General features: G+C 37.0%; 1 protein-coding gene across 1 annotated transcript in view; it reads right to left on the reverse strand.

Moving 5' to 3' along the window:
- LOC118771044 (spermatogenesis-associated protein 16-like) overlaps positions 1–10,571 on the reverse strand; it is a 37,459-nt gene extending 26,888 nt beyond the window's left edge. Inside the window, exons 1-2 of the mRNA XM_036518899.1 lie at positions 10,095–10,571; positions 6,920–7,065 (exon numbers count right to left, since the gene is read on the reverse strand). Of these exons, the coding sequence (XP_036374792.1) occupies positions 6,920–7,065; positions 10,095–10,571 (623 nt within the window). The remainder of the gene's footprint in view (positions 1–6,919; positions 7,066–10,094) is intronic.
- Positions 10,572–16,581: the final 6,010 nt, after the last annotated feature.

The raw sequence follows: 16,581 nt of genomic DNA on the forward strand, positions 1-16,581 counted from the left end.
GTCCAATCAGGCTACACAGTGACATTACCTCTCAAATCTACAGTATGCTGAATAGAATGACTGATGAGGTATAGTGTGCAACTTACACAGCATTAGTTTGTTAGAGTGAAATTCTTTCCCCCAATCACATTTTCCTGTAACTGGTGAAGATGCCTCATAAACATGTCCAATAGGGAAAATCATAGATGAGCCCATAGTGTATGCATAGCGAAAAGCAATAATCACCTGCTATTGCACTTTAGTGATCTATTTCTACTGATAATCACCTTAGTTATCATCCTTGTTCTTTTTATAATTATTAAGATAACAAGAGACCCATGCTGAAAATAATTTATTGAATGCTTATCTCTAGTGAAGTAACCAAAAAGATGGATCAATAGAAAGGATATCAGTTAATTCTTGTCACTGACAAATTCAATGGCAGGAAGTTAATGATAAAGGATAAAGTGGTCTAATATAAAAATGTTCAGCCCTTGAGCCTCTTGATTCTTTGACAGAGTCATGAAAGCGCATTCCATAACATTTGCATTGAGATTGCAGGCACAATACAGTAGATATGTGACCCAGAAAGCAACAATAAATCATAAATATCATCTGCATCATGTTCAGGTCTACATTTATTTTACTTACTTGGTGTGACCTGAGCGGCGAAAACTTTCATTTGAAATGCTTAAACCTACATTTTTAATGCTTATACACATTGGGCTTTCTTCACCGCAACATCTTCTGTGCTGGAGCAGGAGTGCTGAAGCATGATGAATGCAATCTTCCAATACACTTGCATACAGCCAGTGACTACATATAAAAGCATAAAAAGTATAAAAGTATCCTTTTTGCACTGGAGTCAGCATCAAGATAAAATATTAGTAATCCACTACGTATAGTCTTAGAGCTATCTAGGCTGACATTAAAATTATAATACGATAACAACAATAATGATAAACTGGATGATGATTATATTCTAACCATCACCAATGGTATGTTTATGTTCATCACTGATGGTACGTGTTTACATAGCATTTGTCATTTTTTACATTCTGGTTTTTCTTAAATTATGTAATAAGAAATACTTCTATTTTACAAGAAGGGCAGTTTAAAACAAGCATGCAGATGAATTACATTAGTGATGTTAATGTATTAATTGACTATAAAATTCTGTTTTCTGCCATGCCCCAAGTTAAAAACACTGTTACTGCACATGAGGATTGCCCCTTGTTAACAAGTTTGTTATTGGATCTTTGGGAGTGAGGCTGGATGCCAACCATATAACAAACTTGGTTGGTGGTCAGACACTTTCTTACCGATATATTCATCTTGCATTTTTGTTGACTTAAATGATGGATACCCTAGGCACTAGTAATTCTTTCAATTTTATGATTGTTAACAATCCCCTTGAAATTAATCTAGGCTGTATTCTCAAAACTATTTACAGTTGCATTATTGAATGGGCACTAACTGTTTAAGTAAAATGCCAATATACATATACAATCTCAAGTAAAAGACTTCAACAATGTGTAATTTGATTTGCATGACTTGCACTTTGTATTACAAATTAAATATTACAAACACAATATTAATACTGCTTACCAAAATGTCCTGTTTTAAATATTATTGATTGCATAGTTTGTAGTGGCAGACTAACAATATGACATGCTGAATTAAAATTCTTTTTTTTTTTTTTAAATGATTTTAATGCCCTGATTACATGAATTTGAATTAGTGACACTGCTTAGTGCCAAAATATCTTCCAGGTTAGGGTAGAAGATGGAACCATAAGACAGGTCTGAGCTGAAACTATCACTCCAGAGCAATGCTAATGGAACCACACCAGAAATGTTACTACACCTTTTTTCCACACTTCCACACAATGCAAGACACTATGAGACATGTGCTGAAAAAAGCAGTGTGTGCTGACAGCATGTTTATGCTCTAGACACAATTTATGTGGTGAAAATAGCAAAAATCTTTCTTTGGGGCCTGTGTTAAGTTGATGCTTTGCATCAAGACTGAAAATTCATTAAGTGAATTATAACTTGGGTTTAAAGTTCTTTCTGAAGCTTTAAACATGTATAGGTACACTCACACGTACGCAAAAGATGTTTGGGCCATGAAGGTGAATAACTGTCACAACTGTACCCTACTAACTGTAAGAGTTGAATAAAGATTTCTGCCCATAGGTCAGACATAACACCAACAGTGATAAAAATGAACAATGTTATCACATAATAGTGGTGTTATCTGCAGTTGAATTACAGTGTAGCATAGTGGTTAAAGAGCAGGACTCGTAACCGAAAGGTTGCCGGTTCAATCCCCGCTGGGACACTGCTGCTGTACCCTTGGGCAAGGTACTTAACCCACAGTTGCCTCAGTAAATATCCAGCTGTATAAATGGATAACATTGTAAAGAACTGTAACCTATGTAAGTCGCTTTGGATAAAAGCGTCTGCCAAATGAATAAATGTAAATGTAAATATTTGAGTACAAGAACAGTCCTTTTCTGTGCCCAAACCCAAGACATCAGTGTATGAATCTGTGTGTCAGTAAAGCCTCACAAAATTGGGCCCTGCTTTTAATGGAATACACATGAATCCCACCTTTCTTACACACTTCTCTAAACACCAAATATGCATACACTTGATTTCAACTGTACTGTGTAATCTTGTTTACTTCCCAACACAATTTTCGAGGATTATCCAATTATAGTAATTTGACCGAAAACTGAATGTACCTTTTCAATTTCAATGGGCTTCTCAAGGAAAAATATCCGCCTTAATTTCAGTGATTGCATTCCTTAATGGATATCTGAACTGAGGTACTCTATGTACAAATGGCATTCCAATTATGATTTTTTTTATCCTCTGTCAAATAAAACTTCACTTATAAAGCCTCAATTCATAAAGCTGTGCTTCAAATGAGGGTAGGGTAAGATAAACAATGGTTAAGGCAACAATATTTAAAAAATTTTTTGCTTAAAAAAGTAAACCAAAAATGTCAAGTTTTAGACAGAATTATTTGATTGTCCTGTTTATGAATTTAATGACACTTAATTTAATTTCTGTTCCAGTGGCTGATGAATATAATCTCACCTGGGGTTATTTAACCAGTAAAAGTATTTTACAGTGCCATGCATAAGTTTGGGCACTCCTGGTCAAAATTTCTGTTACTGTGAATAGTTAAGTGAGTAGAAGATGAACTGATCTCCAAAAGGCATAAAGTTAAAGATGAAACATTCTTTTCAACATTTTAAGCAAGATTAGTGTATTATTTTTGTTTTGTACAATTTTAGAGCGGAAAAAAGGAAAGGAGCACCATGCAAATGTTTGGGCACCCCAAGAGATTTGAGCTCTCAGATAACTTTTACCAAGATCTCAGACCTTAATTAGCTTAGGGCTATGGCTTGTTCACGATCATCGCTAGGAAAGGCCAGGTGATGCAAATTTCAAAGCTTTATAAATACTCTGACTCCTCAAACCTTGTCCCAACAATCAGCAGCCATGGGCTCCTCTTAGCAGCTGCCTAGCACTCTGGAAATTAAAATAATTGATGCCCACAAAGCAGGAGAAGGCTATGAGAAGATAGCAAAGCGTTTTCAGGTAGCCGTTTCCTGAGTTCGTAATGTAAATAAAAAATAGCAGTTAACAGGAACGGTGGAGGTCAAGTTGAAGTTTGGAAGAGCGGGAAAACTTTCAGTGAGAACTGCTTGTAGGATTGCTAGAAAGGCAAATCAAAACCACGTTCGACTGCAAAAGACCTTCAGGAAGATTTAGCAGACTCTGGAGTGGTTGTGCACTGTTCTACTGTGCAGCGACACCTGCACAAAAATGACCTTCATGGAAGAGTCATCAGAAGAAAACCTTTCCTGCAACCTCACCACAAAATTGTGTCAGAAGTTTGCAAAGGAACATCTAAACAAGCCTGATGCATTTTGGAAACAAGTCCTGTGGACTGATGAAGTTAAAATAGAATTTTTTGGCTGCAGTGAGCTAAGGTATGTTTGGAGGAAAGAGGGTGCAGAATTTCATGAAAAGAACACCTCTCTAACTGTTAAGCACGGGGGTGGATTGATCATGCTTTGAGCTTGTGTTGCAGCCAGTGGCATGGGGAACATTTCACTGGTAGTGGGAAGAATGGATTCAATAAAATACCAGCAAATTCTGGAAGCAAACATCACACCATCTGTAAAAAAGCTGAAGATAAAAAGAGGATGGCTTCTACAACAGGATAATGATCCTAAACACACCTCAAAATCCAAAATGGACTACCTCAAGAGGTGAAAGCTGAAGGTTTTGCCATGGCTCTCACAGTCCCCCGACCTAAACATCATCGAAAATCTGTGGATAGACCTCAAAAGAGCAGTGCATGCAAGACAGCCCAAGAATCTCACAGAACTAGAAGCCTTTTGCAAGGAAGAATGGGTGAAAATCCCCCAAACAAGAACTGAAAGACTCCAAAGCCACAAAAAGTGTTTACAAGCTGTGATACTTGCCAAAGGGAGTGTTACTAGGTACTAACCATGCAGGGTGCCCAAACTTTTGCTTCGGGCCCTTTTCCTTTTTTGTTATTTTGAAACTGTAAAAGATGGAAATAAAAAGTAATCTTGCTTAAAATATTAAAGAAATGTGTCATCTTTAACTTGATGTCTTTTGGAAATCTGGTTCTTTTACTCGCTTAGCTATTCACAGTAACAGAAATTTTGACCAGGGGTGCCCAAACTTTTGCATGGCACTGTAAGAGGCAAATATCTAGTACTTTGCCAATTAAATAATTAAAACAATAACACACCTTGAAAAGTTGGAAAGTGTGGTATTGCAGAGTGGCTCCAAAGTCTTGAAGTTCATATCAACTTTTTAGAATATCAGCCCTGCAATATTCTATTTCAATAAATTGCCAAACATACTGAAATAATAAAACAGGAATTAAAAAAAAAATTCAAATTATGTATTATCATATGACACTTCTGTACACTTGCAAACATGTATCCATTACAGCCATTACTCAGTCAACCTTCTGATTTATTAACAGTTTGTGTGCAGACAAATGAGAAAAAATACCACTTTACCTATGTAATAGCAGAACCTAAACAAAAACTGAAAACTAAATTAATGGCTTTAACAGTGCACTTTTACATATTAAAGTCACAAATTGGGTTGAAAACAGCTTTGATTTGCATAAAAAGCTGTGTAGTAATATTATTTTATTTACATGAAATGGGGCTTAAATGCATTAATGAAAAGTGAAACCCACTCACCAGCATGACTTATTTCACACTTTGCAGTATCTTTCTTTAACTGCTGCCATACACAGCTACAAGATGAAGCATTTCGGATTTGTAAAGACACAGTATCACGTGTCTTGGCACTCCTGTGGGGGCGCATGTTTTTGTTCACCTCATGAAATGACCAGGTCCTTCAGCTACCTTTGATGTTAAGTGTTAGTCTATTGACACACCATGGTAATTAAAGAGCAGTGTGAACGACACTTGGAAAATTAAATGACCCTCGGGAAAAGAAAAGTTACTGGATTTCCACAGATTTTTTGTGGGGTATGTTACCTTTGAAAATGACATTCTTGACCTTTAGTATGTTGGGGAATATGGTGCTGTGTGAAAAAGTCAATTTAAAATGACAGGCCATGGAATGAATGTAGCTTTAAAGCTGTTCCTGAAGAAAGGTGCGTGTTTATAAAAGACCTATTTTGCTCTGTCTGATTGGCTTTCCGGTCATAACTTTTTCTTTTGAGATTCACAGTGGATGACTTTGATTGAGAATGCCGTGCTTCAGTTTGAGGTTTTCCCATTAAATTATACATAACATATGATACTTCAATGACAGGCTTTCTAAACCCTTAAACAGAAACTGACAAATGACTTTTCCTCAAAGGAGTGCCTGAATTGCTACCAGAATTGTTTGTAATGTTCCAACTTTCATTCATTGTTCGAAGAATAGCCATATTTATACATTTAACATCCTCCCACAGACAGGCTGTCTAATGATACATTTAATGTTAAATTGGTGTCTTGTTTTTGCAGAAAGAACAGTCTGTATTTTTAAAGTGTACTTCTTACAGTACGGCAAATGATTCAACAGTGACAGTGATGGAATGAGCAGAAGGAAAAATATTTAAAAATCTGCACAGGCACATCGAAGACATGAATATGTTAAATCATCCAATTTTGTACTTCAATGACAATATTTGTCTTCAAAACATTTAAACCAACATTCAGGTACCTTAACAGATCTCTGAATATTGTTTTCCTTAGGGTTTTTTCATCTGTTTTTTTGCATTAACATGGTAGACACATGATGGCTATGCAAAGCAAAATCCCTGTTTTCTGTATAACTGTGTGTTTATACATCAGTATGTTTATTTTTTCATTTTCATGGCCATGCTCTCAATTTATGATGCAACAATCCTGAATGCTGATCAACAGAGCTAGATAATGGTACATGGTGAGAAGCAGGGATTTTCAAATTTCATTTTTTAAGCAGCCGGTACTTTCAAGGGTACAACACAGTCAGGATGAATTATGGCAGTGCAGGGAGGAAAAACTTTCTTTCCTAATGGAAAAACCTGGTCGACAGGTGCAACGGCATGACTAACTGACAGGACAGACACAGATAAGGAGAGGTCAAGCAAGACGTGTGGCAGGCTGAAATAATTGGCAGTCACATGGCCCTTTTAAAAGACCACTGCGCAGGCATCCAATTAATACTGAGCAGAGCACAGGCATAGGAAAGAGGTATTCTGTATGCTATCCCCCGAACAATTAATGTAGCTGCATTATCTTCTCTATTTTCAGGATGCTGCCATGTGTAATTATGTGGCATTAGCCAGTTCTCCCAATGCAGGGTACCTTCACTTAAGTGCTGCTCTTTCTGGTCCCAAAATAAATCCTATACATCCCTTCCCCCATCCTTACCTGTGGGAGTGATTAAGTGCTAAGTCGGGTCTCCTCATTCTTAGGTAACAGGCAACAAGCTTCGATTCAATGAAGCTGGCAACCTTTGAAATGTCTTCATAATCAGCATCAAAGGCTTTACTCAGCACGGCACCTTTAGAGCAAAGCTGTAAAAGAGTGAGAACATGGAATGGCTTTCATCAGCATTGCCTTTCAAACCTATCTTATCATTATGTTATATCCCATACTAGCACATACAGTACACATAACAACAGCTGTATGTAGGCTACATACAGCCCCCTCTTATTCTGTATAGCCTATTTGCAATTCACATTGCTCACAACACTCCACTGAGGCCCTCTTGAAAAATAGGCCAGCATCCATGACTAACTTAATTATATAAAATGCACTGAAGATCAGATTATCAGTCTGCACGTGATGATCCATTGGGTGTCGTCAACTAAACAATGAGCTGTTAAATAATAACTGTGCTTAGTGCTAATATTCTTTCTCATTTGGCCAAATTATGTATCCAACTCTATTGATTCTTGTAGTTTTATTCCATTAATAGACTACAGAACACCCCTAACAAGACAGCAATAAATGAACCCCAGGTGTATGAATGTCAACACGTCCAATAATGCCCTGAAAAACACTACTGTAGCCTGCTAACCCTCTCACTGAGGTTCAACATGAAAGGGATCCTTCTCCTCCCCCCTAGAATCTAAATGTTAATTGTTAATCATTTGTTAAATGTTTAAGGGCCCTCTTGTCATCTATACATTTTTAATTGACCAATAGGAGATCTTATGCAATCAACTTCACTAAAACCTGTTAATTGTTAGTTGCATAATTGCTTGTAGGGTTGTACTGAAAAATTTGAAGCTTCGAAGCTTCGTTCATTGAATTGGCATTCAATTGTGAAATCAAGCATTTGAGTATTAGGATGAGTGCTCAATTGCAGTTTTAAGGTTATTGCCACTGTAATACAAGAAATTTAGTTAAATGTTAAAGCGGCCTACTTACTACTTACTATTATCATTTAACATAAACAATTTTGCCAATAAACTGTGGGGCACCAAGTGTAATAGACCTTTTTTCGTAGACAGAATGCCTTCTGTACCATGAAACGCATAAATTCATTACAAAACCATGTAACACTGTAATGCGTTTTGTCCACGAAAAACACAAACGTGTTAGCATTGTGTCCACGAAATACTGAAGAGATTCTGTCCACGTAATAGATGTCCTCGGCCAGCATTTATGCTTTTGTGGCATGAAATGCAGAATGCGCTATACTATCATCATTCCATGCCATCGAATATTCATTTTGTCCACTTAACTGTTTTGCTATATTACTGAAAGTATGATGTGCACGAAAGGGATTTAGCACAATATATACCATGACTCCGCAGTTACAGAAGGCATTCTGTCCATGAAAGCAAAGGCTGCTTGAACTTTTGTAGACATCAGTGTTTTGCTTAAGTACAAAATTAATTATGTTCATAGGCTAGATTACTGAAGGTATGATGTGCACGAAAGGGCTTTGGTCCAATACATTCTATGAGGCAGCAGTTTATGAAATGAATTATGTGTCATGAAATCGCACAGGAATAATTCTGTACACTTAAGCAAATGCTGGTTGAACTTTTGTAGACAGAACTGTTTGTTACATTAATTTGGTCACTTACGAAATGCCGAAACAACAGGCCAAAACGATGACGCCACGTCACAGACATTCAAAGCTTCGTTCGAAAAATGCTTGCTACAATTTGAATGGCAAAAAATGCCTTTCAGTACAGCCCTAATTGCTTGTGTGCCTAAAATCAGCCTACTGGCTAACAATCTACACCTGCCTAATTGAAAGCTTATTAAGTACAGGTATACAGCTGGCGCAAGAGACTCATTTTTTTTCTCCTGTTTTTGGTTTGCTTAGACTGGTTTCTTTGTCTTTATTTGTTGGGTTTTAAAGATTTTTTTTTTTTAATCTTTGCTCCTCCGATTGTTTTAGGTGAAGTGTCAGCAGCGTCTCCACATTGACATAAGGTATCATGATTTATTTATCATTATGATGTATTCCTCTTTGACCAACACACACAAAAACCTTTGAAATCATACCTTATGATTTTTGTTTGTTTAATGTTCTATTATCTTGAATGTGATGACCACTGCTGACCTAAAGTTCTTAACAGAGGTGCCTACAAGAAACCCAGAAGCACCACAGACAAAACTTTTGTACTTATTGGTGAAAGCACTCTATGTGGGAAACATATGTGGATATTAGCACACGTAAGAATGAGGGATCTATTTGCCTTCGTTAATGAGTAAGTCTATCTCTCAATATGTTTTGTGACATATAAATATATATATATATATATATATATTTTAACAGGACCTGACTTTGTTAAAAAATGGCAACGCTTTCAAGTTTTTCTAAGTCTGTGGCATTAGTGAATTGTCTTACTTTTTGCATAAAAAAGGCATAAGAACATGCAGTATTTAATAAGGGTCAGCAACTTTTAAAAATAAACGCAAAAAGAAGTGTCCTCAAAAATGATTCTGTGATCATTCCTCTGCAGCCATAACGACCACTTAATACCGATGCCAGAGATGAGTTAAATTATTACAGAATTGCCAACAGCTTTTTGCTAATTCTATTTTTAGCATTTCTTTGTTACCAGGGGGTTGGTGGTTCAAATCCTGGAAGAGCACTTCCAGCAAAGTAATTTAACTTGAAGGAAATATTCAGCTGCACAGATGTTGCCAAATGCAAGCTATGTAATTTGCAGTGTATGAGGGCATTTGCTAAGCAAATACATAAATAAACCTGAACTATGACAGGCTATAGACAATTGGAAAAAGGAATACTATGCAAAACATTATTTCAATCTAGAAATGTATACACAAGATATTGCCAAGAATATAGGCTATTACTTCAAAAGTCATGACATATTTAAGATGTAATGTCCATAACTTCAAACCGCTTTTCCCTCAGGGATTCTCTCAGGGCTGCTGAGATTAGACACTGCTGTTCTAATTCAAATTTTTGAACGCTTTAATTGAAAATGTTTGGCAACAGCTTTGCTGAGGAAAAAATAGAAACAATAAATAATAATGTAATCTATTTGTTTAGAAACTTAATAAATAAAATATATAAAGCATGACTTCAGCTAGATTTAATTTAAATAACAAGTACCTCCAGCGCTGTGGTGAAACGACTAGCTGCTACCCCATATTTCTTCCGTCGGTAGTATGAGTCGGCATCCTGTAAAGCAACATCGAGCCATTTGTCAATTTGAGGCAGAAAGCTGAGATTAGGTCCACTTGGAGGGCCTACTATTTCAGAGGCTTGACACATTAATTGTGAGGCTGAGGAGGCTGGGGACTCCGTGAGCTTCTGTGCAATGTCCTGCTCATCGCTGTACACTAACTTCATCTCCACCTCCATGATACTTTTTAAAGGGATGCGAGGAAGCATGGGCACAGGGCTCGCCTCCTTTTCCCACCCCAGGTTCACTTGCTTTTCCTCCACTGATCTCTCCTTCATCCCCGTGTGCTCAGTGTTTCTCCACTTTGGCCTGGTGCCACTGTTCCTCCTCTTCCTCTTGGTTTTGACACCTCCCCCATGCAGGGACTGGGAGTCATCTTTTGGCTTTTCCTTTTTGGGGCCCATGCTAAGACCGTCTGCTTGACCAGAGAGTGCGGGATTTCTAGCAGAATAAACCACGATACACCTAAAAGAGAGAAAAATTGCTGAAGAAAATCCTCTTTGTGAAACAAAAAACACAAAAGAATTGAATTGGAAAAAAAGAAGGTAGAGCAAGGAATTTTGTGTTGTCATGGTTAAAAGCATCATCAGAGCCAGGTAACGACACCTCCCTTTGATGAACTGCACCCCTTCACCCTGTTTAGAATGACTGTTGGTGAAAGACATAGATGAAAATATCCTGCCATCCACCTTTTCATAGGGAGTTGATGGTGATGTATGAGTCTCACTGGGGAACTGAAATGACAAAAATAACTGCTGCAGGGGGAGACAGAGACTTCAGAAGTAATTTTATGAGAGGGGACCTGAGGGGTTGTCAGTTCTTCTAGCACTGTCCCAGCAATGCTTCTAAGGTTATGCCCATGCTTTTTTTTTTTTTTGGATAATACTTAGTAAAACTTCTGAGCCTGAAACTGTTGCCTAGTTTATGTAAGCCATTCCATTAATATTCTTCTTTGTATTATTACTTTTATAGCTGTCGTCATATGGAAAACCTTGCCCTGGGTGATGTCAATATTTGGGCTAATTACAACAAATGCAATGTCAAACAAAATATAGGATTAAAAGTACATCCTATGCGAGTAAATGAACACATTACACTGGTTAAACTGGATGTACAATTAAGAAAATGTTCACATTGGTCAGTTATACTCAACATGAAGTGTCTGAGGCAAAAATTACAGGGAGGGAAATCTCTGGTGGGAGATTAATTTCTTCAGAACTGTTTTGTTAAACTTCTAAGGTTATGACCAAAATCTTTCAAAAATGATTCTTTGTTTGAAAAATACCAGAAGAGAGTCCATTTGAGGTGTGAAGTGAGCCATGTTTTTTGAGGAAATACCAGGTTATTTTTAGATGTGATGATGCTGTCTAATTCTAATGTTCGTACACAGTTCACTCTTCAAATCAGGAGCTGGAGAAGAGAGAATGATATTTAACATGAAGGGAAAGAATAAGAAGAAAGATCGAAGAGATTAACTACCAGGCTATGGTGATTTTAGAGGACAAGAAAGGGTACACAAAGAGACTACAGACTGAACAAAAGAAAGAATGGTTAACAAAGCAACTTATATGAACAAGGATTTTCATATGAACATAAGTGATGGACAGCCAGTGGAGGGAACTAAGCAATGGAATGTGAAACAGATGGAGAGAAGACAGCTGAATTTGTGTTAGAAGACACAGAACCTAAGAGGGAAGATAACATGGAGATAATATAACAGTAATCACAGTAAGACATTTTAAAGCCTGAACAAGGACTTCTGTGAGCCCAATGAGATAAAGACAGAGCAAGCCAAAGAAGTAAAGCTACGTGTGGAGTGACCATAAGGTTTTTTGTAAAAGTGGAGAGGGAAACAAATACAGCCTACATAGAGAGACAGAGAGGATGGCAGAGCAGACAGAAGTAAGAAAGTAAGAGGTCAATTTTTTTCCCCCATACAGACATACTGAAATCTGAGATGAAACATGAGAACTGGAAGGCAGAGAAAGAAAAGGACTGTCCATCAGTGCTTGGTGCAAAGCAATATTCTGGGCAGACAGAGTCAGGAGGAGGAGTAAGGGCTGAAAAGCAGAGCGGAAGTAGCAGTAGCAACAGACTGACAAGAAAAGGAATCAATGTGATGAAGATTTGAGTAAACAGGAGTAGGAAAGGTCAGGATGGACAAAAATCTGAGGCTGCAGCAGAATGTGAGTTATGTGGAGTGGGGAAGCAGGGGAGTGATATAGAAATATAAAAGAAAGATCCAAATAATTCAGATAAGTGAAAAAGCCAGGACAGGTCCACTACAGGCAGCATGACAACCTTGTTACAAGTTACAGATTGAGGAAAAGGAGTTCTGTGACATTTAACCTTTTCCTTACTTTTGATTCTACATTACTAGCAATATCTCTTTAAGACCACTGATCACTGACATTAGGCCTAAAAATGCTGAATCCTCCAATATTAGGATTCTTCCTTTAGATTTTTCTAATGTTTATTTTTTTATATTCAACTTTTAAAGTTTTAATTTGCCACCATGTAGCCAACATTCAATGGTGATGCCATGATGATGCCAAATTTTCCTGGTGTGAACCAAGAATCAATCAGCTAGAAGTAGCCTAAGTACCTGATGACAAGTTTTTAGGTGCTACATATGTACTGTGAGCATTAACCTACCAACTGCATTGGCATGCAATTCTGGCAGTAACCAGAATATTACTGTTTCAGTATGGTCCTGTATATCCTTAAAATGGACAAAGATGTCGTTAGGACTATCATATATCTCAAGAGACTGTAAGAAATTATTTTGTCTGATGCATCAGGCTGCCAATTTCATCAGCCAATATTTCCAATATTACTGATACTGGCTTCAAAGATAGTACAGATAATGCTGGTGCTCCTATGGGCATCAACAGCACATCTGCTTCTTTGTTAACAGCACCTAATGTTACCAGTCAGGTGACTCCAATCTGTTAGTTTTGAAACACTCCTTAGGAAAAGCATGTGTTCACATATGCAGTTCAAAATGGCAGTTGATATTGCCTTTGTACTCTAGGCAGCCCCTGAGTGAGATTTTTACCTCAGAATGGATCTCATGTGATAAAGAGCACTAAACATAAATTGTATCAGAGCTTGTGTCTGTGACAAAGCTTCTATATTGGTCGTTCATGCTGTGCATAAAAACCGTGAAGTACACCCAAAATCCAGATGTTTAGCGGGAAGAAATATCTACACAAAAATGACTGACCATCTACTGTTTTTTTAATCCTTGAGACAGTATATCATACAGCATAATATGATACACCACGGGTTGAAACCTATTTAGATATTTTACTGCTTTCAACAGTGGAAACTGAGTAAAACACAACTGACATATTTTTCTTTGTGGTATAACAAGAACACAAGTCTGACATTCAACCTTGGTTTATCACGATACTATGGCCCTAAATCCTTTGTCCAAACAAGAGTGGGGAAACAGAACCAATTTACCACAAGTACAATCTAATTGTAAACCACCTTTTCCATCAAAGCAATTTGCCCTGGTTCCTCTGTGAAGAAAAGTCATGATTATTGTTCGTATATGCCACTGTGTTTGACGACAAGAGAACTGAAGTTCCCTTTGATGTGAATGTCAATAGGAGAACGCAACTTAAGTTTTGGGAAGAAGCTAAGGATAGTCACAAGGAAAACTAAAAACACTTAAGAGGTTTAAGAATGTTGAAGTAAATAATTGAAAAGACACCTATTTCATCAATTAATTCATGCTGTTAGAGAAAAAAGACTTGATTGTATAACTTACTTGTAACTTAGGTTATGTGTAACCTCAGTATATATTTTTTTTCAGAGTAGCTATAACAGGCATAGTTATGGTGCATATTTTGAAAGTAGTTATAACATTTTAACCAACTTTGACTCTGTCCCTGTTTAATAAGGAAAACTGCAAGCCATCTCTTGTATAATGTTTAGGTACCCACATGCTACTATTAAATGGATTGCATTATTATTATGAATTACTGATAGTCTTGGTAGCTAGCAAGCTAATGTCTGTGATTGCTAATACAAGACACTTTAACAGACTTAAGAGTAAAACTGGAGATTATATTCTGCTTTTATATATATATAAATTAGGTGCTCAGTCCAAGCACAGGCCAAACCCATACAAAATGAACAAATAAAAGTCATAATAATAAAACTATACCTGTGTTTCAATATCCTTTGCCACGTGAAATGAATCTTTTCCATTTTATTTAGTTTTTAACAAATAACATATTTAGACACATTACTCTTGCTCTAGTTATGAGAGCAAATAGACATTATACAGAAAATTAAACAAAGTTTCTTGTACATCAGGGCCACTGTGACAAATAGAATACAAGCCCACTTTATGTGGAAAACCCATGATCCCGTGGATGTCCAGCTTTATAAGCAGGCAGGGACAACGCTAAAACAAGAATGTCAAGCAGGAGAGGTCAATATTTGAAAAATAAATGTTGAATCCCCACCAAGATGACAGAACTGCATGAAGAAAGGACAGAGGACAAATTCACTTTATCAACGAAATGAACGAGATGGCCAGGTGTCTAGTTAATAATATTAAGGAAAAGAATTGAAGCTATGCTAACGCTAACCATTAAAGGCCTGAAGTAAAAGAGGGAATTGGAAGGAATTATCCTAAAATAAAATTGAACAAACGCAAACATATCTTTTCAGAGGCCCCATTCAGCTTGCTAGCTGGCATTGCTTAGAGTCACTTTTGGCCACTAATATGAAATCTAGGTCATTGTTTGATAAGTGACTGAAAACCATTGATATAGCAACACTGGGCTCCGTTATTTTACGTATTACGTAAATTTAGCTAGTTAGTGATAGGCCTACGTTTTTAAATCACCGATGGAATATTAGAGCAAGCGTTAGGAAACTACGTTAGCTAACTAGATGGATGGGGAGCCAACGTTTGTTATAGGCCTAAATGTCGACCATTTTATTAGTTGTTCATTTTTGCGAATCGGTTTTAAGATCTTCCTACACAATTTTCATAAATTCCAAGAGTATGATTTAATAGCCTACCGTGACCCTGGCAGGTGCGAAATATTATTTCACAATTCTATTTGGCCCCACATTATTAGGCTACTTTAACAACACGAAATACCCAAATACCTAAACAGATTCCTACCTCCACGTTATTTCCTTTAAATTGCGAACCTCAGAATGCGTTGTATAACAAGCAGTTTTGGTTTTCGTAAAATAACAGGCGGGTCGCATTTTATAACGCCATAACGTTCTTAAAACGCGCTTGTTGGTAGCTAATTACCTACAAATAATTTTGAAGACAAAGTAGAATGCAGGGAACTGTTGTTGACAGAATCAACACCTTGTGTTTGCCCCGCCCTGAAATAAATAAGCAGTGGTATACAAACGCACGTAGCGATAAAATGCTCACATCATTTGCCAGGAGGTTGTCACATCAGAAGCGTTCGTTCGGTTTATTTGTCCATGTGCGTACTAAGCAGCTGAAAAGGAGAAAAGATAAAGGATGTGCATGTGCCTCTATATGTTACACATGAATTATTTCAATTTAAAAACACACTTTACGCCTTATTTTCAGAGGCAGTTTAGAATGCAAATGCTGTCATTCCTCAAATGTGAAGTTTAAGCAATAAGGATCCTCACCTCGAAGGTACACACAGCAATTTTTTGAAACCTTTATGTAAATAAAACACCTTGCGCAACAAGTTGCTTTATACCATGTAGACCGGCATTGTATTATCCCAACACAATATATGGTCATAGGTCTAGTGGTGTGTATACCAACAGGCAAAATGCATTGAACACAAATTGCATACATTTGAGTTGTGCCTTATTGGTTATAGATGATAAATGCTCTTTCTTGAACCCATCTGTTCTGAAACATTGGTGTTAAGAACAGAGAATGTTAAGAAAAGGCAGACATGAATTCTTGACACATACTTGATATTTGTATAGATTGTTTTACAGTATATTCTCGTAGTATCCTATCTGAAAAAGAAAAACTAAAATTTTATGCTTCAGTTACACAAACAGTAAGTACAATAAAAGGAATATAAAGCTTGATAAACTATAAATTATAAAATTCTGAGGGAATTAAGGCACACAGCAATAATTTACCATAGTTTAGCACTGAAAATAAAGATGCTTAGCTGCATTGACAGCAGCTTGCTATTTTTATAAACATCACATAACACAGTGTGACATGGCACCTCTGCAACAGCTTGGTGACAGATGTAAAATACTCTCTCTGAGGACAGCAAAGCTGCCATTTGTCTCCTGTGCAGGTATTTAACATTCTAACCACTCAAGATAAATTAATTTACTGAAAAATCAACTTTGGATTATACCCACACGTCTTGTGTTTGCCATAGCGTAGGCCTCACAATCTTGTGGCTTAGGCATTTCTTG

This window comes from Megalops cyprinoides, chromosome 2 (genome assembly GCF_013368585.1).
Source record: "Megalops cyprinoides isolate fMegCyp1 chromosome 2, fMegCyp1.pri, whole genome shotgun sequence".
Lineage (NCBI taxonomy): Eukaryota > Metazoa > Chordata > Actinopteri > Elopiformes > Megalopidae > Megalops > Megalops cyprinoides.